This window comes from Salvia splendens, chromosome 4, assembly GCF_004379255.2.
Source record: "Salvia splendens isolate huo1 chromosome 4, SspV2, whole genome shotgun sequence".
NCBI lineage: Eukaryota > Viridiplantae > Streptophyta > Magnoliopsida > Lamiales > Lamiaceae > Salvia > Salvia splendens.
Genome location: NC_056035.1, coordinates 31635391 through 31659971, shown reverse-complemented (window position 1 = coordinate 31659971; position 24581 = coordinate 31635391). Strand labels below are relative to the sequence as shown.

General features: G+C 38.3%; 1 protein-coding gene across 1 annotated transcript; it reads right to left on the bottom strand.

Moving 5' to 3' along the window:
- Positions 1 to 22237: 22237 nt before the first annotated feature.
- LOC121797946 (adenylylsulfatase HINT1-like) lies at positions 22238 to 24063 on the bottom strand. The gene is made up of 5 exons (XM_042196731.1): positions 23928 to 24063; positions 23783 to 23840; positions 23331 to 23420; positions 22680 to 22797; positions 22238 to 22536 (listed from the first exon to the last, which is right to left on the bottom strand). The coding sequence occupies exons 1-5, from the start codon at positions 23981 to 23983 to the stop codon at positions 22469 to 22471; spliced, it is 390 nt and encodes a 129-aa protein (XP_042052665.1). The 5' UTR covers positions 23984 to 24063; the 3' UTR covers positions 22238 to 22468.
- Positions 24064 to 24581: the final 518 nt, after the last annotated feature.

Below are 24581 nucleotides of genomic sequence, written 5' to 3'. Positions count from 1 at the left end.
ATCAAGATGTCTTCATCCCGAGAAGGTCGTGTTGATAAGGGAAAAGGGAAAGTCCAAGAGGCCAAGTCGAAGATCCGTTATTGATGAGATTTCTCAAAGGAACATGGATGCGTGTCAGGTTAATAATTATTATCTACTAATATAATTACCTATGAATTACATTACATTATTGTTCATAATTCTATTGGATATTTACAATACAAATATTATTTTGTAGATTCGAGAAGAGCAAGATATGGCCAATGCTATTGCTCTCTCTCGCTCTTAATCCCAAAGCGATGCTTATGTTGGTACCGGTAGTGGTGCTCCCGGTCGCGGTGCCTATTCTCAACAAATTCCAACCCCTGTGAATCTTGATGACGACGATGATGATGATGACGAGGAGGAGGAGGAAGAGGCGGAAGAGGTTCAAGAAATGCCACCCCCACCACCACCAAGGAGTCGTCGTGGTCGTGGTCGTGGACACCCTCCTAAACCAATTGAAAGGTCTTTAACCTCAAACATCATGGTGAAACATTTCAAGAAGGTACAAGATAGTACCGATCCAGACACTTATAATGTGTATTGCAACTATTGCGAAAACGTATACACATTCCGAAAGGGTGGAGGATATGGTACATTTACCCGTCACATGGAGAAAGTGCATCCGGTCGAGTTTGGTATCGCTCCAACCCAAACTCAACTCAACTGTCAACATGGAGTCGGGACCGGGAGTGGGACGGGTTCATCCCAAACATCAAGTATGTGTAGCAATACTCTTTTGAAATATGATCACAAAAATGCTCTTAATGTGATGTCTAGATTTGCCGTGATGAAACATTTTCCGTTCAATGCTTTTGATAACAATGCGTTTGAGTTGAGTATGTGACAAGTTTATAATGCCGCTGCAAGAAAATTGAGTCGAACTTCTATGACTCGAGTTGTTGTTAGACAATGCATGGAAAAGAAGGCGCAATTAGGTACATTTATTGTTAACTTGGGTCATAAAGTTTCTATTTGCTCTGATGTGTGGACTGATTGGTTTAGCAAAAATTCGTATATGGGCATCAATGTGCATTTCGTTGATCACAGTTGGACTTTAAACAAACATTTGATTGCATTTCGGGAATTTCCCGTACCACACACTACACAAGCAATTGCTTAATTGATCATTCAAATTTTGAATGAATTTCAGTTGATCAATAAAATTTTTTCCGTTGGTTTTGATAATCCAAGCGCTAACACTACCAGTATAGATGAACTCATCAGTGCATGTTCTCCTCTTATTGATGGCAAATATTTTCATGTGCGATGTATTGCCCATATTTTGAATTTGTGTGTTCAAGATGCGATCGATTTGTGGCAAAAGTATGTTGATCCTATTAGAACTGCTGTTAAGTTGATTCATAACAAAGCTCCTATTGGTAGAGCTTGGAAGAAATATCGTCATAGCAAGCAGTGCAGGTACACCAATTTTCGTTTGGATGTTTCAACTCGTTGGAACTCGACGTACGATATGTTGGAGTCGACCTTGAACCACATTCAATATTTATGTGATTTTTTTAGAACTTGCCCGCATGTTCCTTCTGATTTGCTTTTGATACCCTCTTGTTGGGACCACAACATGGATTTGTTTCGATTATTCCAAGCTTTCAAAATGCCACTGTTGAGTTATCTGGTGTTTATTATCCTACTTCTGTGCGCGTTTTGGAGCATTGCATGTATGTGGCAATTGGTTTTAAGACATGTGCGAAAAATACTCAATTCATAGAGTTGAAGGCAATTTTCTTTTATACGGTTGAAAAATGGTTAAAATATTTTGCGCGTATTCCAAATGTGTTTTTTATTGCAAAATATTTGGATCCAAAGTGGAAGTTGCATGGTGTTCATAAAATTTTAGACATGTACTATGGTTGTTTGCATGATTTGGATTTTTCTCAACTTCGCAAAATGGGCTTGACAAGAGGAGAATGCTTCGAACTAAGTCTTCCGAATGTTCATGAAATCAAACTAAGGTTAGATAGTGCACTGCGTGCTCTCTACGCGGAATATGAAATGCGGTATAACACCGCTCACCAGGTACGTGCTCCTCCTAGTCCTTCTACTAGTGAGTTAGATATATATTTGGAATCGCACTCTATTTGGTGGCGGGAACTATAGCAATGTCATGATGGATCCAGACGTAGTATCACAATTGTAAGATCTATACGGTACTACAACCAATAGGACTCGAGCTACTAGTGAGTTAGATATATATTTGGAATCGCACTTTATTTTTCAAGATGCAGGTCCTCCTACTCAACAAATTGACGTCCTTAATTGGTGGGGAACACATGACAAAGAGTTTCCGATACTCTCGATAATGGCTAAGGAGATTTTCGTCATTCCTGCTTCCACCGTCGCCGTTGACCAAGCTTTTAGTGTCGGCGGTTGTGTCCTAGACGACAAAAGGAGCAATCTCTCCGCCAAAAAGATGGAAGCCACTATGTTACTTGATGATTGGGCAAAGGCGGACATGAGAGCACAAGAGCCGGATTTCGACTTCCGTGTAGAGTGTGGTGGTGAAGACTTTTCCACCGATGGCGATGACGAGGTCGGAAGTGAGAGCGCTCAACAATATCAATGATGGGGGGCAGTGAATGGCGAGCACGACCGACCTAAAAGGTAAACAAGGTAAGAGAACTACGTGGGCTTTGATTCCACAATAAAATTGTGGATACGTAGGTAATTCAACTTAAATTTGAAAAGTTTAACTTCGAAATTTTAAGTTGAGCTCAAGCCCTTTTCCATTTTTTTCCTTTTCCCCCCCATTTCATGATTTGTTATTTACGTTCCGACCAAACTTGTAAATTATATTACATTATTGTATGTTGTATACTTGTAAGTTGTATATGTAATAATGTATTGTAAATTGTAATGTATCGTTGTCCGTTACAACTCAAATTCAATAAAATTGATATCATTTTCACCTTATTCGTCTTATTTCAATTTAAATTATCCGTTGTCTTGTTCCAATTTATTGTATAAGTCCAAATTTAAAATTACATAGAAGAAAAAAAACCGAACCGTGAAAACCACCGGTTTTCAAACCGAAACCGTGTAAACCGTCCGAAAACCGGTGGTTCGGAACCGGAACCGGAACCGTGAAATAGCCTCACGGTCCGGTTCCGGTTCCGTCTTCCTACAAACCGGAACCGCCGGTTTTGGAACCGTGGGCATCACTAGAGCAATGTCTGTTTTTGGTTGCACAACTCATTTATATGATTTTATAACTGTTGGTTTTAGATTAACTGTGATACAAAGATACACTAACCGGGCATAATACAACCCAATGAAGAACATAGAAAATAAACGGAAATAAACTGAATTGAAATAATAAATTAGAAACTATAAATCGTAGATATAATTTGTAAGCCGAGTCGAGGATTCCTCTTTCCGCAAGAGAAGATACGCCCATGTAGAGCTCTCGGTTTGGCGTATTGTCCCCAAAGATAAAACAACTTCGTCTCTGAAGTAACAGCACCGCTAGCAGCAGAGCTCCGGTAAACGGGAGTAAGGCGGGGGCAGAGCTTCGACGGGAAGACTATGCAAAGAGGGAGAGAGCTATGCAAATGATATGAGTTTTTTGTGTGTTCAATCGTTTGCAATGCATGGAGTGACTGCCTATTTATTGGCCAAGTCCACCCATTGGGCATTGATGGAGTCAACAACCATTATGTGTGCCATGATGACTTGACTGTAACCGCCGGGGGTTACTGATTGGTGCACTAGCCATTGGGAACTGAAGAGACACGACGCACCTGGACATGCTACACGACGGGATACAGCATGGACCGTCGGGGTCTATCGGGGACCTTTTGTCTCCCGTTATGCGTCGGGGTCCAGCGGGAACATGACGTAGACCAGGACCCATCGGGGATAGCGTGGAGTTTGGGGTGGTCTAAAAAGAACAAGCGGGGCTTGAACCACGCTCAACGACCAACTCCAAAGACAGCACAAGGCACAAGGCACCCGACACCCAGCGCACGGTGCGCGGCTCGCTGCTCGCGGGCGGGCGGCGGTGGCGCACACATGTGGGCCCTGTCACCCGTCTTGTTCCAAGATAATTATTACACATAATAATTCATTTTATTAAATACTTCATCAAAGAAGTTTATCATCCCCGATGTGGGATAATTAACACTTAGTTAATTAATCTCTTAGTTTTTTCCCATAGGTCATTTTTAGCTTTATTGTGACCAACTTTAATATATTATTTCTCACTCACCGGGAATCGGATTTGAGAAAATTAATATACTACGGTCATCTACTCGGAACGTAGATCGATGCTATTGCATTTAATTTCACAAAATGAAATGTCTTGTTACATTTATTATTAGTCAAAGTTATTTGACCAAGCACGATTCCAATAATCCCCCGCATGAGTGGAAATTGTCAAATGCATATGTATGCAGACACAAGCTCAACCCTCAAGAGGTATGTAAGCATAAGGATAGGTAGTTTTTGGCTTTGAACCATCCATAGTCAACGCCATCGGATACACATGCGGACAAGTAGCGCGATGCTTTGAACTATTCCTCCACGGCGTGCACTGAGACAATGATGTTAACACTTAAATACCTCAACCTCATACGTTCTCACGTTTTGTGTCCATTTTAGGCCTTGGACACCACTTTGGATTAATAAGTATATTGTTTGAAGCGGTCCAACTTCACACTTACATGGGTGATTCCTCATTAAGTATCTTGCCATACTCGGTCTCTTTGAGAACTTTATCTCAATGAGATCCTTTAGGGATCATTAAAAGTCATAGACTTAACCTCACCACTAGGCAAGTTTTTCAACACTCTATTACTCTCTAGGGAATAGATGTAGATGAGTGTTCACACGAATTCTCATAGCTTAGTTTTCTCATTGAACCAAGTTCTTGGAATCTCCAGTCATCATGGTTGGGTTACCACTATGACAATTCTTTAGTTTGTGGATTTCAAACTCATTCCATCTAGCAATTTATTCATTTGATCACGATTTAACCCTTTGGTTAGCGGATCTGCTAGATTATCCAATGACTTCACGTAGTCAATTGTAATCACCCCTGTTGTGATCAAATGTCTCACTGTATTATGTCGTCGATGGATGTGTCGAGACTTACCATTGTACAGGCCATTGTTTGCCCTACCAATAGCGGCTTGGCTATCACAGTGAATTAACACTTGAGACACGGGCTTTGACCAACATGGAATATCTTCAAGGAAGTTTTTAAGCCATTCGGCTACTTCCGCAGCTTTATCTAAAGCTACGAATTCAGATTCCATGGTGGATCGGGCTATACATGTCTGTTTCATGGATTTCCACGAGACAGCACCACCCCCAATAGTAAAGACATATCCACTTGTTGAAAGTGAGTCTTTGTTATCGGATATCCAGTTTGCATTGTAGTACCCTTCAAGTACCGGGGGGTATCTCGAAAAGTGTAGCCCATGATTTTTGAGTATACTTAAGATACCTCAAAACTCTCACAAGAGCTTTCCAATTCTCTTTGCTTGGATTGCTCGTATAACGGCTCAACTTGTTCACTGCGCAAGCAATATCAGGTCGAGTGCAATTAGTAAGATACATAATGCATCCAATGACTCGTGCATAATCTTCTTGTGCAATGGGCTCACCCCTGTTTTTGCTCAAGTGAACATTAAGCTCTATAGGCGTCTTAGCCGGGGTGCCATCATAGGCGTTGAACCTCTTTAATACTTTCTCAACATAATGAGATTGTGTTAAGGTGATTCCTTCGGATGTTCTTAGAATTTTCATTCCAAGAATTACATCGACTAGACCCATATCCTTCATGTTGAAGTTTCTCTTTAACATGGCTTTCGTGTAGTTAATCACGTAGGTGTTACTACCCATGATTGACATATCAGCAACATAGAGACACACTATAACGTATCCATTATCAGTATTCTTAATGTTGACACATTTGTCACATTCGTTGATTTTAAATCCATTTGATAACATCACGTTATCAAATTTCAAGTGCCACTGCAACGACGCTTGTTTCAATCCATAGAAGGATTTAACCAGTTTGCATACATTTTTCTCTTGTCCAGGTACTACAAAACCTTCAGGTTGTTCCATATAGATTTCATCTTCAAGGTCACCATTTAGAAACGCAGTCTTAACATCCATTTGATGAATCTAAAGATTGTGTACAACAACAATCGCGAGAAGCACTCGAATTGATGTAATCCTCGTTACAGGTGAGTAGGTATCGAAGAAATCGTACCCTTCCTTTTGTTTAAAGCCTTTGACTACCAGTCTAGCTTTATACTTGTCCACTGTTCCATCAGCCTTAAACATTCTTTTAAGGACCCATTTGCATCCTAAAGGTTTAGCACCTTCAGGTAGATCAACCAACACCCACATGTGGTTTAGCAAAATTGAATCAATTTCGCTTTGAACAGCTTCTTTCCAATGCAACCCCGTCTGGGCAAGCAAAGGCTACTTTTATCGATGTTGGTTTTTCATCCAACTTTAATGCAATATAGTCAGGACTAAAAGTCTTTGGTGTTCTGACCCTGCTACCAAGTCTTGGTACCGCATCGTTTGGATCAGGCCTTGTTCGCTTGCGCAATTCTGGCTCTTCATCCACTGATTTAGAACTAGTGGTTTCATCCTCAATTCTCGTCTCAGAATTGGGTGCAATATTTTCCTTGTCTTTGCGAGGAAATATATTTTCAAGAAATACAACATTTCTTGACTCGATTGTTGTTCCCACGGTCACAGACGATATTTCAGACTTGTGGACAACAAATGGATATGCACTACTATTAAGTGCATACCCAATGAAGATGCAGTCAACCGTTTTAAGACCGATTGTAACTTCTTTGGGCAGAGGAACCATCACCTTTGCCAAACACCCCCACACTTTGAGGTATTTGTAGGATGACTTCCTTCCCTTCCACAACTCATAAGGAGTAACGTCCTTACCTTTGCGTGGGATTTTGTTTAGGATGTAGTGGGCTATCAAAACAACTTCCCCCTACATGTTCTGGGGCATCCCCGAACTGATCAGTAACGCATTCATCATCTCTTTGAGAGTTCGATTCTTGCGTTCTGCAACACCATTAGATTGTGGTAAATATGTGACATACTTGGATTTTACATGGTTTTAGAGGGTGGTTTTATATGAATTTGATCATATATATTTTCTATTATTAGGCGTGTTTATATCTACTTCTCTATTATGTTGGTATGTTGACAATTTTGTTAAGAATGTGTAGAAAAAGGTGCAAATAGGTGGATGTGCAGCAGTCTTGGTTTGAGACAATTTTACTAGAGATTTTTAATTCCAATCAACCCCCAATGCATATCATTCTCTTCGTCTTCGAAAGAGCTTCACGTGGGTATCTTAAACACCTCAATCAAAGCTCTGTAGAAGAAGTTATGGCCATTTTACAAGCACTGCGCTGTCCAGAAAATCTCATGCGGCCGGGTGAATTGTTACCCTATAATTCCACACGGCCGGGTGTCGCAAATTGAGCGCTGGAAGGTCAGACACTGGTCGAAAATCATCACCCGGCCGGGTGATTGTTACCCTTTATAATTCCACCCGGCCGGGTACGTTGTTTTGGCGTATTTTTATGCCAAAATATGATTTTTTATGGGGATTAAAAGGAGAAAAAGCCTAGGGTTCAATCTATTCTACACTTACCGCCAAACACACATTCTCCCTCTCTCCGAAGAACTCTTGGAAGACGATTTAAGATTCAAGCTTCAATTCCTCCGCCAATTGTAATTCGTATCATGAATTCCATTGTTTTTCTTAGTTTTGGTTTGTTTTCTACCATGAACATGAGTAGCTAAGCACCTTTCATGTAGAATTTTTGGTGAAGATGCATTGATTCATAGTTTTAATTCAATTGACTTCAGTGTATCTTGCTCTTGCAATTGTTTGAATTATTCTTGTGCTTTTTTCCTATCAATTGATTGATCACCAATTGGGAGTGTTAGGGTTTCTTAGAGTAATCGGGAGATGAAATATTTAATCTTGAAAGATGAATAATTCACACCTTAATTCAATAGAACTCGGGAGAGTTGAGATTTTGAGTGTGATCATTAATCTAATCAAACTGTTAGGAGTTAGGTCTAAGAATTAGAAGGGGACTTCAATTATTACACCTAATCTATGGATTTCTCACCTCGGGAGGGGGTTTAAACTACAATCGTGATTGATTCAACAGTTCTGGAGACTTTAAATGGTAAATCTATTTCAATTGGGTTAGACTATGAGTTGCGCATCGGATCCCGGAATTCTGCATATTTCTCCATCATCTTATACAACTTGCTTAATTGCTTTCTTGTTTAAGTGTTTTAATTTAATCTCCAAATTTATATGCTTTTAGTTGTTGTTAGTTTCAAAACCCAAAATTTCCTGATTGTCAGGATAGTAGTTGAAATTTGTTCGTGGTACTTAGGTTTACACTTAATTGTCTCTGTGGGATACGATATACTCTTGCTTGCTAAATGCTACAATAACCCCGCACACTTGCAGGTATTAATTGGGTAAAATAAAGTTGAGTCAATATGGTGCAGTCGTTTGATGAGTTATACCACATGTGTTGCATAATTCGTCAAATAGGGCTATGTATTCGTCTCCTCTATCATTTCGAATCATTTTGATTTACAATCCAAGTTGATTCTCGACTTCGTTCTTCTCGACTTCGTTCTTATAATTTTTGAACACTTCAATTGCTTCATCTTGACTTCTTAAAAGATAAAGATAGCAACTTCTTGTGCAATCATTTATGAACGTGATAAAGTACTTTATACCTCTTCTACTTTGCACGAATTTTAAATCACACACAACAATGTGAATTTTCAAGGGGTTTCACGTTTCGTTCAATAGAATGAAACAATAATCTAGTCATTTTCGCATCAAGACAAATCTCACATTTGTTTTGGGTATTGACTTCTTTTGTCTTTAGTAAATCCAAGTTTACTAAACGTTTTATAGCATTAGGATTTACATGTCATAATCAATAAAGCCATCAATTTGAACACTCAGTCAAATAGGAGAAAGTAGTAGCATTTCCATTATTAGCCAATGGCTTTTCAACGCCGCGAATAGCTGATACACTTAGTTTAAAGAGAACCCTCGATTACATAACATTTTCCGATGGGTTTTTCAAACTTATACACAAAGAATTTATTGGACTCAAATACAAGTTTAAACCCTTATTTACAATTATTGATCCAGAAACTATGTTCTTGCGTATGTCCTGGACATGTAGCACTTTCTCAGAGTGATTGTCACGTCGGACGTCATCTTGAGGACCACATCTCCAAAGTCGACACATTTGGACGAAACTTGGTTTTCCATGTTGAGCTTCCTCCCATCAACAATCTTGTAAGTGTAGAACTTATTTCTTTCGACACACACATAGGCAGTGACGCCCCTGTCGATATACCAACCACCTTTGTTCTCGACGTGGTTGACTTCTTCAGTTAACATGGCGGCTATGTTGCCTTTAGCATGTTTGATATAGTTGGATCCACCAAGCTTCTTGGTGGTTTCATCTTTCTCCCGACATTTGGACGGGTGCCAAATGTCTCCCGACATCTCCCATGGAATGGGTGGGTGCCAAATGTCTCCCCATGTCTCCCGACGAACGGGAGACCTACGGGTGCAAATTTTGCTCCCGACATCTCCTAAGAGACTGACGTGTGCAAAATTTCTCCTGATATCTCACATGGGATGTAAGGGTGCAAAACGTCTACTGACATTTCTCAAGGCACAGATGGGAGCCAATGTCTCCCGACGAACAGGAGACCAACAGGTGCAAAATTTGCTCCCGACATTTCCCACGGCACAAATGTGTGCCATACGTCTCCCGACATATTCTAAGGCACTAACGGGAGCGAAATGTCTCCCGACGTTTTGAAGGTACGAACGGGTGAGAAATTTCTCCCGACATTTCCTATGCCACGGATGGGAGTCGAATGTCCGTCATGTCTCCCGTCGAACGGGAGACATCCCTTGGGACCAATGTGTGCCAAATGTCTTCGAACATTTTCTAAGGCACGGATGGGAGCAAAATGTCTCCCATGTCTCCCGACGAACGGGAGACGTCCCTTGAGACCAATGGGACACGCCCAACGACCCTATCCATGGGAACGACAGGAGACGTCCCATAGGACTTACCGACCATTCACATTCACGAGGTCTCTCCCCCACATTGGAGTCAGTCGTGTTGATCCCAAAGGCATGAACTCTCGTGTTGGACCCGGCCACTCAATCCATTAGAGGATTCTACGGAGCCACTAAAAGTAGAACCCCAGTTCTCGTGTTGGCCCCTAAGGTCCCAACACACGTGTTGATCCCGAAGGCCTCAACACTTGATCCGTTAGAGGATCTCAAGGAACCACTAATAGTGGAACCGTCAATTTGCGTGTTGGCCTCGAAGGCCCCAACACTCGTGTTGATCCCAAAGGACTCAACAATCGATCCTATCAAGGATCCCATGGAACCACTTAATGTGGAACCATCGGTGCCACCAAAGGTGGATGCACCAATCAACCCAAACGGGTTAGTAATTTCTCATGGCGATATGGGTAGTCATAGGTAATGATGTGGACTCGACGGGAGTCGTGGTCATGGCAGGGACCCGACGGGGAGCCAGCAGGGAACAGTGGGCACGTCGGTGTTGGAGTCGGGGAAAGTGGTGACGGCGAACGTAGCAACGGGATCCATCTCCATGCTAAGGTATTAGTTTCGAAAGTTTTAGATTCAGTTTAAAATCCAAACTCCTTCTTCAACGACAAGTATATCCCGTCTTGCGATTGTTGGTTTTAGATTAACTGTGATACAAAGATACACTAACCGGGCGTAATACAACCCAATGAAGAACGGAGAAACTAAATGGAAATAAACTGAATTGAAATAACAAATTAGAAACTATAAACCGTAGATATAATTTGTAAGCCGAGTCAAGGATTCCTCTTTCTGCAAGACGAGATACGCCCCGGTAGAGCTCTCGGTTTGACGTATCGTCCCCAAAGATAAAACGGCTTCGTCTTTGAAGTAGCAACACCGCTAGCAGCAGAGCTCCGGCGAACGGGAGTAAGGTGGGGGCAGAGCTTCGACGGGAAGACTATGTAAAGAGGGAGAGAGCTATGCAAATGATATGAGTTTGTTGTGTGTTCAATTGTTTGCAATGCATGGAGTGACTGCTTATTTATAGGCCAAGTCTACCCATTGGGCATTGATAGACTCAACGGCCATTATGTGTGCCATGATGGCTTGACTGTAACCGCCGGGGGTTACTGATTGGTGCACTAGCCATTGGGAGCTGAAGAGACACGACGCACCTGGACATTCTACACGATGGGATACAGCATGGACCGTCGGGGTCCATCGGGGACCTTTTGTCTCCCGTTATGCGTCGGGGTCCAGCGGGAACATGACGTGGACCAGGACCAGTCGAGGATAGCGTGGAGTTTGGGGTGGTCTAAAAAGAACAAGCGGGGCTTTAACCACGCTCAACGACCAGCTCCAAAGACAGCACAAGGCACCCGACACCCGACACCCGGCGCACGGTGCGCGGCTCGCTGCTCGCGGGCGGGCGGCGGCGGCGCACGCGTGTGGGCTCTGTCACCCGTCTTGTTCCACGATAATTATTACACATAATAATTCATCTTATTAAATACTTCATCAAAGAAGTTTATCATCCCCAAAGTGGGATAATTAACACTTAGTTAATTAATCTCTTAGTTTTTTTCCCATAGCTCATTTTTAGCTTTATTGTGACCAACTTTAATATATTATTTCTCACTCACCGGGAGTCGGATTTGAGAAAATTAATATACTACAGTTATCTACTCGGAACGTAGATCGACGCTATTGCATTTAATTTCATAAAATTAAATGGCTTGTAACATTTATTATTAATCAAAGTCATTTGACCAAGCACGATTCCAACAATAACATAAATTTGCTTATGTTGAGAAGTATGGGAAAATTAAAAACAAGTGCTACAAAAGGATTTTTATCTTTAGATACCAAATGTTATTTTAATATAGCATCCATAAGATTTCGATAAAGAAAAAAAAATAGTAATCCTACAAAAGAGGGCAAGGCCACAAGAATATACTACCACTTATCCAGCCCGAACATATGCAGTTCCTAAATAATCGCTCAATAACAAGTTAATTTCGTACCCCAACCAATAGCTCCTTATGAAAATACAACCATGTATCATGACATGATAACCAGCTTGTCAAATAATCCAAAACTGAATTAGTCTCACGATATACGTGTCTCACCATAATAAACCTATTTTGCCACACATACTCCAAATATTTCGAACAAGTTTCATTTCCTGTATCTAAATTGATATTAAAGACCACAACTTGTTGTCAAAATAAAGAATTAAAGATGAGCATAACACAAAAATGAAGAAAAATAATGTTGAGACAATAAAAGCAATGAAAAGAACGTTTCCATCAGGTCTGAGTTTATTGGTAGGTAAATTTAGGGGCATCCAAATGAGATGAAATTATGTAGTGTCTGAGAGTTTGAGAAAATGATAAGGAGCTGCGGGCCGGGCCTGCTACAAGGTGCTTGTACTTTCCGACAATAAAACTCTTTGATGGGGTCTTGTACCCTCTTGTTAATCTTGATTTATTTTTCATTGTTAATTATCTAGATGAGGCGACAATTGATGACCCCGCGAGTGAAAATTTCACTAGTCGAGATGTTCGAGTTTCAACAACGATTTCTCAATGTGTACCTTTCAACTTCAGATAATAAAAATTATACTAGTTTGTTAACCTTAAATTTAAGATGATTAGATAGTAGTATTAGTATAGGAAAAGGACTGATGCAAAGCATGCCGGTGGAGGAGCAACATTTCACCTTACCTTGTCCCAATACCATTTCTTGTTTCCTTTTCAAATTTAGCAAATCAACAATGAATGTTTTTAGTTTTTAATGAAAAATTTATTCAAAATTTTGGTTCTGCTACTTAAGTATATTGTGATTGAGATTGAGGTATGTTATGCCATTTCTTTGTTTAATATTTCTATCTAATTAGTTATACGTACAAACTTTTTTTGGGTTGCCTTTGTTAATTTATTTAATTTGAATTGAAACAATTTTGTAGGGTTTAACAAGAGCAAACAATTTACAACTTTCACCCTTCAAACAAATGGCAAGTGGGAAATTGTTTTATTCATTTTTACAAACAATGAAATAAATTAATGCACGTATTATGTTCTTTTGTTCATTAATTAGTCTTGCTTCGGTTTAGAATAATGATTAAGAGTCCTAATAGAAAACTAACAAATTAAAACAACTTTGAGAGAAGTAGAAAGATAGAATTGATAGATGTATTATTTATTTTCTCTATTTTCACAATTTAAACAATAGAATAATGCATAATTCGTTCACCTTTAAGTTCAAAATTATATCCATAAACACATACACGATTCATGTATAATATGATTATAAAAGATTAAGGAAACAACATGAGTCGCCGACCCCCACCACTCCCCAAGCAAGTTCAGGTGCGTTTCCTCAATTTTCAGAAGTTGCAAGCTCACACAGCTTCTCTTCGCGAAGAACAAACTCATGGCCGCCTTCAACAAGAAAGTTTGGTCACGGACTAATATATTACTCCCTTCGTCACACCATTCATATTTTAATTATATAATATATAGTATTTAATTAATTTAACTTTCATTAGTTATAAACAATGTAAATTTTATAATTAAAAAAGAAAAGAAAATAGATTGTGTTATGGAGTATGTGGTTAGTTGGTTAGCGGCTAGAGTTCTGATGTTAAGGTTTATTTGAGGGGCATAATAGGGAATAATAACGTGACACATAATTTGGGATTTAATAGGAAATAAGGTTTATTTGAGGGGCATAATAGGGAATAATAACGTGACACATAGTTTGGGATTTAATAGGAAATAATAACGTGACAGAGTTATATCATAAGAGGAATGATATGCTACATACATTATGCGAGCACCACCCCCATTTGACATACGTTTAGCGTTGTTCATTTCGATTTATATATTTAGTTTGATTCTAATACGTTAAAAAGTGTTATTGAAATTTTTAATTTCACAAAATTCATAAAAATCAAAGCTTGATTTGTTATTTTATTAATTTATTTGAAATTATAGAGAAAACAAGCAAATTGAGGTTTGATTTTTTTTAATTTTTGTGAAATTAAAAATTTCAATAACACTTTTTAACGTATTAGAATCAAATTAAATATATAAATCGAAACGAACAATACTAAACGCGTGTCAAACGAGAGTGGTTCTCATATAAAGAGCTCACATAAGGTATATAGCATATCATTTCTCTATATCATAAAGGGTACATATTGCCAGTGCCCTTTATCACATCAATGTGGAGAATCATAACATTGCCCACAAGATCTTCTATTACTAGCTATGTTACATCACATATTATCCACACATTAAGACTTCGTTAAGCATATTTCTTACTGTCAAATTGTTACAATATAAATAAGTAAGTATATTATATCTAATGGATATATATAACAATTAAAGTTATGATTTCTTTAAATATACTATAACACACCTATTCGTGAATACACAAACACATACTACCATATTTGATTTCTTGAGAGACATGTGAATTGAAGTTACGATTTTCATGATCTATCTAACTATCGTTATTGGGGTGGACAGCTGATCGAAATCCCGAATCAACTAGAGGTTTGCGGTGTTTGTGGACCCCGCACAACCCCACTTCCGTCCGCCATTTCATCACTTAACCAACTCAATATAAATGGTTTCCGTCTCCAAGTTTAATTAATGGCATGCTTGGTTATCGTCTAATTTTTTATTGTTAAACTAATGACATAAATTTAAAGGTAGATTAGAGAATCCAATAGCTTTTACCACCAGGAACGGACTTGGCCAAGTTGCCGCTCCAGAGGGAGCTTGGCCAGCGTCGGACCCAGTATCCTTGCAAATGTCCATGATAGCCCTTTGCTTCCGAATGTCATGCATGACTGCATCTATGAGAAGAAGAAAGCGGGAGAGAAGTAGTTATGAGGAAAAAGATATTGAGTTCCGCCCATGTTATTCAATTATTCAAATACTAGGGTTTAACCTTAATACTATGGTACCGTGCGAATTTCCAGTCACCGTACAAATTTCCAGTTATCCTTTCACAGACGCACAATGTGAATTAAATACACATAAATTATTCAATTATTAGGGTTTAGCCTTATATTTATGGTATGTCAGAATGACTTCTCTATTTGATTTACAAACACCGTGCGAATTTCAAGTCATTCTAACTCACAATGTCAGGTTTTTCTGTGAGTGGGCTTTTGATATTGATGGATGTTTGTTGATTTTTAGGCTTTTGATACTGGAAAATGGATTGTTTATTTGATAGGATTAATTAGGGTTTAAAGCATCTACAACTCATCTTTATTGGACTGTTTATATGATATGATTAATTATGGTTAGTCAAAATCATATACTATCTGTTTGTAACAATATTGAACTAGAAAGTTTTTAGTGTTATCAATATTCCCGCAACTCATAATTAACTTGGGAAATTTAGTTTTATTCTCCCTCCATATATAATTAAATTTTAATGCTAGTTTTTATATTGTCGATCCAGATTTTCTCGAATGCAATGAAACGCAAGACCGGCTTGGTCACCCAAGACGACGTGCTCTACCCTCACTTGACTGTGATGGAGCACAAGTCTACACGGCCCTCCTTTGGCTGCCCAGTACCATGACGAAGGCAGACAAAGTTCTACAAGCGGAGGCTGTGATTGCGCAGCTTAGGCTGTTGAGGTTCCGGAATAGCATCATCGGTGGGCCACTGGTGGGGGGGTATCCGGGGGCGAGAGGAAACGGGTGAGCATCGGACAGAAGATGCTCACCAGCCCAAACTTATTGTTCCTTGATGAGCCAACCTTGGGATTGGACTCAACCACCACCCAAAGATAGTTTCCACGATGTGGGAGCTCGCAAATGGGGGCCGCCGCACAGTGGTGATGACTATTTTGCTATTCATCAGCCCTCGAGGAGGCTCTTTTATATGTTCAACAATATACTTTTGCTCTCGAATGGGAATCTGGTGTACTTTCGGCAAAGGAGCCCATGTGTTGGACTACTTTTCCAGTGTGAGGAGTTGCCATGAACACGGCTGATTTCTTGCTGGATCTAGCAAATGGTATGATTTTTTTTTCTTGTGTAAGGATTGAGTTAGTTAATGGTGAGTTTGTTGCATATTTTGTAGGAGTGACAATAGGTGATACCAATGAAGACCAAGAAGAGGTTAAGCCGAGATTGGTGATTGCTTATAAGATTGCCACTGTGAGGTCAGAGCTATCAGCCAATGTTGATGATAGTGGTTCTCTTGCAGCCGATGATAGGCGTTGGTCAAATCCATGGATGGCTCAGTTCTCAATCATGCTAAGGAGGGGGGGTCAAAGAGAGAAAGTATGATTCCTTTTCAAGGATCAGGATTGTAGAGGTCTGGCTACTGCCCTTGTCAGTGGACTTCTTTGGTGGCAATCCGACATGGACCACTTGCAAGACCAGGTAATTTTAAGTTAGTTTGAAAATCCTAATTATTGCGTCTACCTAGCCACTAATTAACCCTTTCTATTTGTGATTGATAATGTGCGTATAGGTGGGGCTCCTATTCTTCTATTCCAAGTTTTGGGGTTCTCCCCCATGTTCCAGGCCGTCTTCACATGCAATCAAGAGCGCATGATGCTCACGAAAGAGCGTGCATTGGGCATGTACATACCACCTCTCATCATATTTCATGGCCATAACCCTAGGAAACCTGCCCATGGATCTAGTCCTCCCTGTCATCTTCTATGGCGTGACCTACACCATGGCGGGCCTCAAGCACACTGTCGGAGCCTTCTTCTCGGGCCTCTTCGTGCCTCTACGGGGTCCTGTGCTCCCGGGCTCGGCCTCGCCATTGGGGCAGCCATGATGGACAAGATGTCTGCCATCACGTTTGGAGCCATCATCGTGATCACCTTTCTACTGTCAAGCGACTTCTTTGTGCACCTTCCTATATTCGTTAGCTAGATCAGGTACATTTCCTTCAGCTCACACGCCCTCATTCTCCTGGTGTGGTTGCAGGATGAGAGTGAGGAGACCTTTCATTGTAGCGCAAATCACACTTGCCTTCTGAGATTTTCCATCCATTAAAGCTGTGTGGATTGGCGGGATAGTGAGCGCCTTGTCAGCCTCGGTGGTTGCCATGGCTGGGATGCTTGTGTTTTATAAGCTCATAGACTATCTTTTCCTTATGAGAGTTGGTGTCCCTAGGAAATAGGCTTTTCAAAATTTGTTGTTTAAGGCATAAATATAGATAGAAGCGTGTTACTAAAATATTACTCCACTTCATTTATCCATTTTAATATTTTATATTGTCATTTTGGGATAGTATCATTAAATGTGTCATTTTATATGTACTATTTAGATTTAATAAAAATTTCATTAAAATTTAATAAAAAAATGGGACCCAAATATATGTGTTTACAGTGTCAATAGTTGAGGTTCTACATTCACGCTTTTAGTTATTTAAATTAATAAATTTAATAGATAAAATTTTCTATTTTTAATAAACCTCATGAATTGATTTGAATGGACTACTAAGAGCATCCACAATAGTGGACGAGCCGGCAAACGAGCGGCTCGGCGAGCGCGTCGTGGACAAGCTGGGCAGACGACCCCTTGTCCGTCGGGTACGGCGCTCGTCTGTCAGCTCATCCGTCGTCTCGTCCGCTATTGTGCGTCCTCCACGGACGAGATCACGGACGAGAGTAATTTCCAATTTTTTTAAAACTCTTTATATACGGCTCATTTCGGTTCATTTTCATTCGCACCACTTGTATTAACGAGTTTCTCTCTCTACTCGCATTTCTACTCAAGATAAATGGAGCACTACGACAGCGACTCCCCAGCGACTAGCGAATCGCAAACTACCACGTTCCCGGTTGGAAGTGGAACGGGCGGGATGTCCTAAATGCCTGGGATTATGCCCCAAATGTTGGGGATGATGCCACAGTACTACAATATGTACTCTTGGCCCCATATGGCAGGGATGATGCCCCAGATGGGGGCATGAGTGTCGGCACGACCCAGATGAGCCTAGGGATGGCACGGTACGGTATACCGCACCGAAAATATCATACCGCATACCGTACCGCAAATTGCGGTATGAGAAAATGTCATACCTATACCTTACCGAATTTTTCGGTATACCGCAAATTCGGTATGTCAATATTTGAAAACCTTTACCTTACCGACATTGTGGTATACCGTACCGTGTTGCGATATACCGCGGTATACCGCAAATCATACCTGTTTGATTTATAAAATATTGAAAATAACATTTTATCTATCTAGAAAATGTCCAAAATATAAAATTCCATCACAATCAAACATAATTCACGTCATTCAAAAATCAAAACATAGTTCATCAATATTCATACAACTTCCAAAAGGTTAAATAACATGGTTTGGGTAGAGAAAGTGATGCTTGAGCTTCAAAGAAGATGCCATTCCATTATGCATCAATCATCAATTCATCATCAACACCTGTTCGAGATTAAACAACAAACATGGAAAGCTCATATCAGAAAGATAAATACCAAAGCATTGATAGAAAACATGAAGCATAACATACTACTCTTCTCAAGCTCATATCAGAAAGATAAATTGGCTTTTCTCAAGCTCATTCAAGACCTATCTCTTCATTTTTAGCACAAAAGATGGTTTGGTACGTTTACGAAGTATAGAGTGCTTTTGGGAACCACAGCGGGATATGCCTCTATAAGACTATATAACTATAGAGCATAGAGTCCTTCCTATTGTGGATGCTCTAAACAGTCTAGTTTTATAATAAAATAATAGACGTTTAGAGAAAAACGATATGCTACATACCTTATGTGTGATCTCCTTATGTGAGCACCAATCTCGTTTAACGAATTTTTAACGTTGTTCGTTTCTATTTATATATTTAGTTTGATTCTAATGTATTAAAAATGTTATTGGAATTTTAATTTCACAAAATTCATAAAAATCAAAGCTAATTTGTTAGTTTATTTGAATTTATAGAGAAAACGAGCAAATCGAGCTTTGATTTATATGAATTTTGTAAAATTAAAAATTGCAATAACATTTTTTAATGCATTAGAATCAAACTAAATATATAAATTGAAACGAACAACATTAAAATGCGTTAAACGATAGTAGTGCTCACATAATGAGCCCACACAAGATACATAGCATATCATTTCTCGACGTTTAGATATGTCATAATAATTAATTTTTTCATCGTAAGTGTATTATTCCACTGGCTGAATAATGTGCTCGAAACTTGTCATGGAAAACTAAATAACTTAATTTTATTACAAAACTGTTATATAAGCTTATAATAACTGAATTATATAATCATATGAATTACGTGAATCTCTTCAACTTGAAAGCAATTCATTTTTAATGAATCAACTTTGAACACTTATATTCCCTCGTCTTTGAAAAGTATGAACAATTTCATTTTTAGCTGTCTCTGAAAAGTACTTCATTCATTCTCTCATAGTTGAGTCATTTTTCCATTTTAGAAAATTCTCTCATAGTTAGTCATTTCCGTATATGGTAATAATTAACTCTTTTGCTCACTATTACTTTATTCACTTTCCTACTCTATTCTCTCTCTATCCTATGCTCACTCTTACTTTTCACACTAAACATCATTTTCTTAAGACTGAACTACGAAAATGGTCCCTAAACTATACGTTTTGCACGCAAATGGTACCTAAACTTTAAAAATATCATGGGTAGTCTCTGAACTAAGGTGTAATCACATTTATGATACTTTTTCACTATTCATCATAATTTTACACCCAAAATGCCCCCCCAGGCATGAAGAACATTTTTGGACTTTCATATTTAGGTAGTGAATTTGATATTTTCTTTATCTCTCTCTAGTACTGTATTATATTTTCTTATGATTTCAGTACCTAAAATGATATTATTCACTTTATTTTTTCAATCATTTTATGTCGGATCTTCTTTCTCTCTCTTTCTCTAAAACTTTTAAAAAGTAAAAACTTAAAATAAAAAATAGAAATTCTTAAATATATTAATTATAAAAATTAAAATTATAAATTTAATTATTAAAATAGTTTGTAGCAAAAAATAATCAAATCAGAATCAAAAATAAATTTAGTTACAAGTTATTTTGATAATTAAATTTATAATTTTAAATTTTATTATATATTTAAGAATTTAATTGTAGTATTTTTTATTTTAATTTTTTACTTTCTAAAAGTTTTAGAGAATGAGAGAGAAAGAAGATCCCACATAAAGTTATTAAAAAAGTGAAGTAAATAATATCAATTTAGGTAGCTCAAACTATAAGAAAATATCATATTCAGTACTAGAGAGAGATAAAGAAAATATCAAATTCAATACCTAAATATGAAAGTCCAAAAATGTCATTCATGCCTTGGGGGCATTTTGGGTGTAAAATTGTGATAAATAGTGAAAAGGTACCATAAATATGAATACACCTTAGTTCAGGGACTACCCACAATATTTTTAAAGTTTAGGTACCATTTGCGTGCAAAATGCATAGTGTATGGACTATTTGCGTAGTTCACTCTTTTCTTAAACTTCGTGCCAAAAAGTTCCGCCTTAACTAGGAGGGAACGGCGGGAGTATGAACTTTCTAATTTAAAAACTATTTTCTCTCTAATTAGACAAGACTCATTCTCCACTTTCAATAATTTAATTACTTTTTCTTTCTATCTCTTTTACTTTACCAATTATGTATTGAAACACGTCCCGAACTAAATGTTTATACTTGACAAAGAGAGTATAATTTATTAAAGCTCGTCATTCATTATAATGAATTTTGCCAAGACTTGGAAATTACCTCTTTCACCACTCATTTTTACAAACCCCGATATATCTACGAGTAGGCCTGTAAATTCGGGTACCTGTGACCCAAACCCAAAAATTCGGGTACCCGAACCCGAAATCTCAAAAATATCATACTCAATACCCGACCGGTATGTGAATTTGGGTACCCTAATACCCAATGCGGGTACCCAAACCCAACTAATCGGATACCCATAAACCCGAAATTATTGTATTTCAAATTTATTCTTTTATATACATTATATTATGATGAGAATAGAAATTATTAAAAATAACACAATACTACTATTTATTAACTATTATTAAAAGTCTAAACTTCAATTCTAAATTTCTAATGTTTTAGCTTTCTCTATATAAAATAGACATTAGACAAATAAACACTCTTAATTTTAAAATAAAGAAATTTTTGGCATAAATTGAAACACAAAAGGGATTAAAATAATTTTTTAAGACATTAAATGAACATGTAAATAAAATGGAGAAAGCATAACTATATATTTTCAAAAGATAACAAGTAAGAACATAAATAATGCAACATGAACATAACACGAATGTAAAAAAGTATTAAAGTCGAGATAATAGAACAATAAAATGTCAAAGAAACCTATAATAAATAAAAATATTTATCACAAATACATAATTAATCGGGTTTAATCGGGTATTAGTCGAGTACCCTAATACGGGTTTCAGGTACCCTAAATCCGAAAAATTCTAACATTCACTAGCCAAACCCGTACCCGAACCCATAATTTCCGGTTTCGGGTACCCAAAACCCGTCGGGTATTAGGTCAGGGTCGGGTGTACCCGAAACCCGCAGTTTGCAGGCCTATCTACGAGGCATATTTTATCATGTTAGACATATTATTCAACGTTGAATTCAAGAATTAAAAGAAACCGAAACAACATTATTTCTCGTATAATTCAAACTAAGCATAACAGATTTCATAGCTAGCCTCACAAGATTAAAATCTACCAAAATATTTCTAACTTGAGTCAGGTTGGGAAAATTGCACTTTCAAAACATTAAGATATTTAAAACCACCTTCAAAATCGTGATAGATATCAGAATTCGGATAAAGTTTAGTGGTTTTGAGACCAATATCCAACAATACTTGAATTTGACTCAAATCCATATTTATGTAAGATACTTTTCTATTCCTCGTTTTAGTACTGTGGTGTTCATAGGTGCCCGCTTAATAAAGGCTACAGATATTTTGGCCAATTTTAACAAAATTAATCAAAATAAAAGAAAAATTAATTTGGCAACGTCTTAGGATCGACACTAGTAAAACTGGAAATATATAACAAAGCCGGTTCATCAAGAAATGACACTAGATTTAGGCATAGCACAAATATCTTTAGGAAAGTACACAAGGTTTTATCTAAGTACTTCATTGTAAGAAGCAGCCACCTTAATAAACTTATTTATAATCCAACAGTTGAGACAAAAGTGCAGCCAAGGATTGAAATTGGAGAAGATTATACCAATCTCGTTGTTCTTGCATCTGGCTTAATTAGCCCGGTGGCCAGTTCATTTGTCGTCCGCCAAGAAGATGAATGTGCAGGTGATACACCGATTGACCTGCGCCATACAACCAACGGGGAATTGAATAAATTGGATTGATACTTATTGCGTATGATCCCGTATTTGAAGGATTATATGAACAAACGAGCTCAAAAGTGTTCGAACGCAAATGCAAGAGGTAGAGAGAGGATGGTACTAACATCCATTAGGTCCGTCGTTAATCACAATTCTGAAGCCATCCTTAAGGCCTTCCTGTTTTGCCACGAGCTTTGCTGTGTATAGAAGACGGCCAAGAATCTCACAATGCCTCTCCTCAGCCTACAAGAATAAAATTACATTATTGTTTAAGTTTTTCATGTTTTTACAAGGCCCTAACCAGAGATAACCTAGCTTTCTAGTTTTGCCCAAATTTGGCCCTACCTACCTCATCTTTCGTTGAGGGGAGATTCGACAACCAGGAAAACCAGTCTTACAAGATATGCTGATTGCTGAACTATAAGCTTGAGATGTTATCTCTTTATATTGTTTTTATAGGCAAATGAATATATATTTAAAGGTTGCATCACGGTGGACTCATTACCACACTACCACTAGGTCAACTCACACACACTGACAATTATCCCTTTATAGCTTGTGACAAGTTGTAATTTAAGACCATACTAAGTTTTGTTTGCTCTGAAAATTTGGGGAAAAGCTTAGCAACATTTTGATCCCGTGTTCAAGAAACTCTATGCTTCAAATGACAAGACGAAACAACACATATCGTGACGAGATCAGATAAGGGAGTGGTAAATCAAGTAATGCAGCAGCCTGAATATAGAAATGGAGCAAATGAGGAGAAGAATATATACCGCGGATATTCCGACCAGTCCATCCCTCAGTTTCGGGATAATGAGGATGTGAGTAGGCGCTTGTGGAGCTATGTCCCTGAAAGCCAGAACCTGCCAAGGAAAACACCAGCTTCAAACCAAATACAACTGCTAGTTTACTACAACAAAGCAAATAAAACACTCATGTAACTGAGATACACTATAAAAAAGATCAATTTATGACAAAAACAACATAATCTAGAAAATACAGGTAGCTAATACATCGGCAAGAATAAGTTTGAAAAGTTAAACAAATTAAGCCACCCAATTCTAGATCAACTAAGTCACTGGCAAAAGTATAAATTAGAATATTTGAATTTAGGGTTAAATTCGAATTTAGCAAGTTTACAATCTCTCACTTAATCTAATGGCATATCTAATTCCCAATTTCAAAAACTGATCTTTATCGTTCCGGGGAGGAGAAAAAGAAGAACCTGTTCATCCTCATAGACGATGTTGGCCGGAATTTGCTTGTTGATGATCTTGTCGAATCTGCAGGTTGAAGAAAAGGAAGAAAAATTAGTTAGAATAGGGACATGAGAGAGGGGGGGGGGGGAGGGGGGATAGAGGCAGGCGGACATGGTGGGAGAATCAGAGGGAGCGGCAGCAAGAGCAGCCTCCTTTTCCGAAGCCATGACCTCAAGCAAATGACAACTGAAGTGCAGCAATAGACTGCTTCGACCTAATCAATATTTAGGGAGAATTCATTCCTAAGTCAATTAACTTTGCTTGAATATCATTTATGGTCCCTGTCTTTTAAAAATATAGCTATACACGCCCTTCATACTCTTAGAGCATTCACAATAGAGAGTCATCCCATCGCCGTGTGGGAAGGCTTACTGCGGGCGCGACGGGAAGGGCATGACCGAGAGCGGGACGGCACTCACTGGTGCCATTTGCGCGCCGAGCGAGAACTGGCCCAAATTTTTCGTTTTTTATTTGAACTCTATATAGACAACTCATTTCACTTCATTTTTTTTAATACTAGTGTTATCACCTGTGCTATGCACGGGACAAATGATTTTCAAATAATAAAGATATATTAACGGCTAAATATATTAAAATAAAAGGTTAGAGTGGAGAATATGAATATAATAAGACAAAGGATAAATTGGAAATATGCTTCCATTTCAGAAAATGTAATAAGACATTAGAAAACTATGTGTTATAGTTGAATAAAGGAAGCATATGGTATATAACACTTTATTAGATGTATTTATATCCTTACGCTAT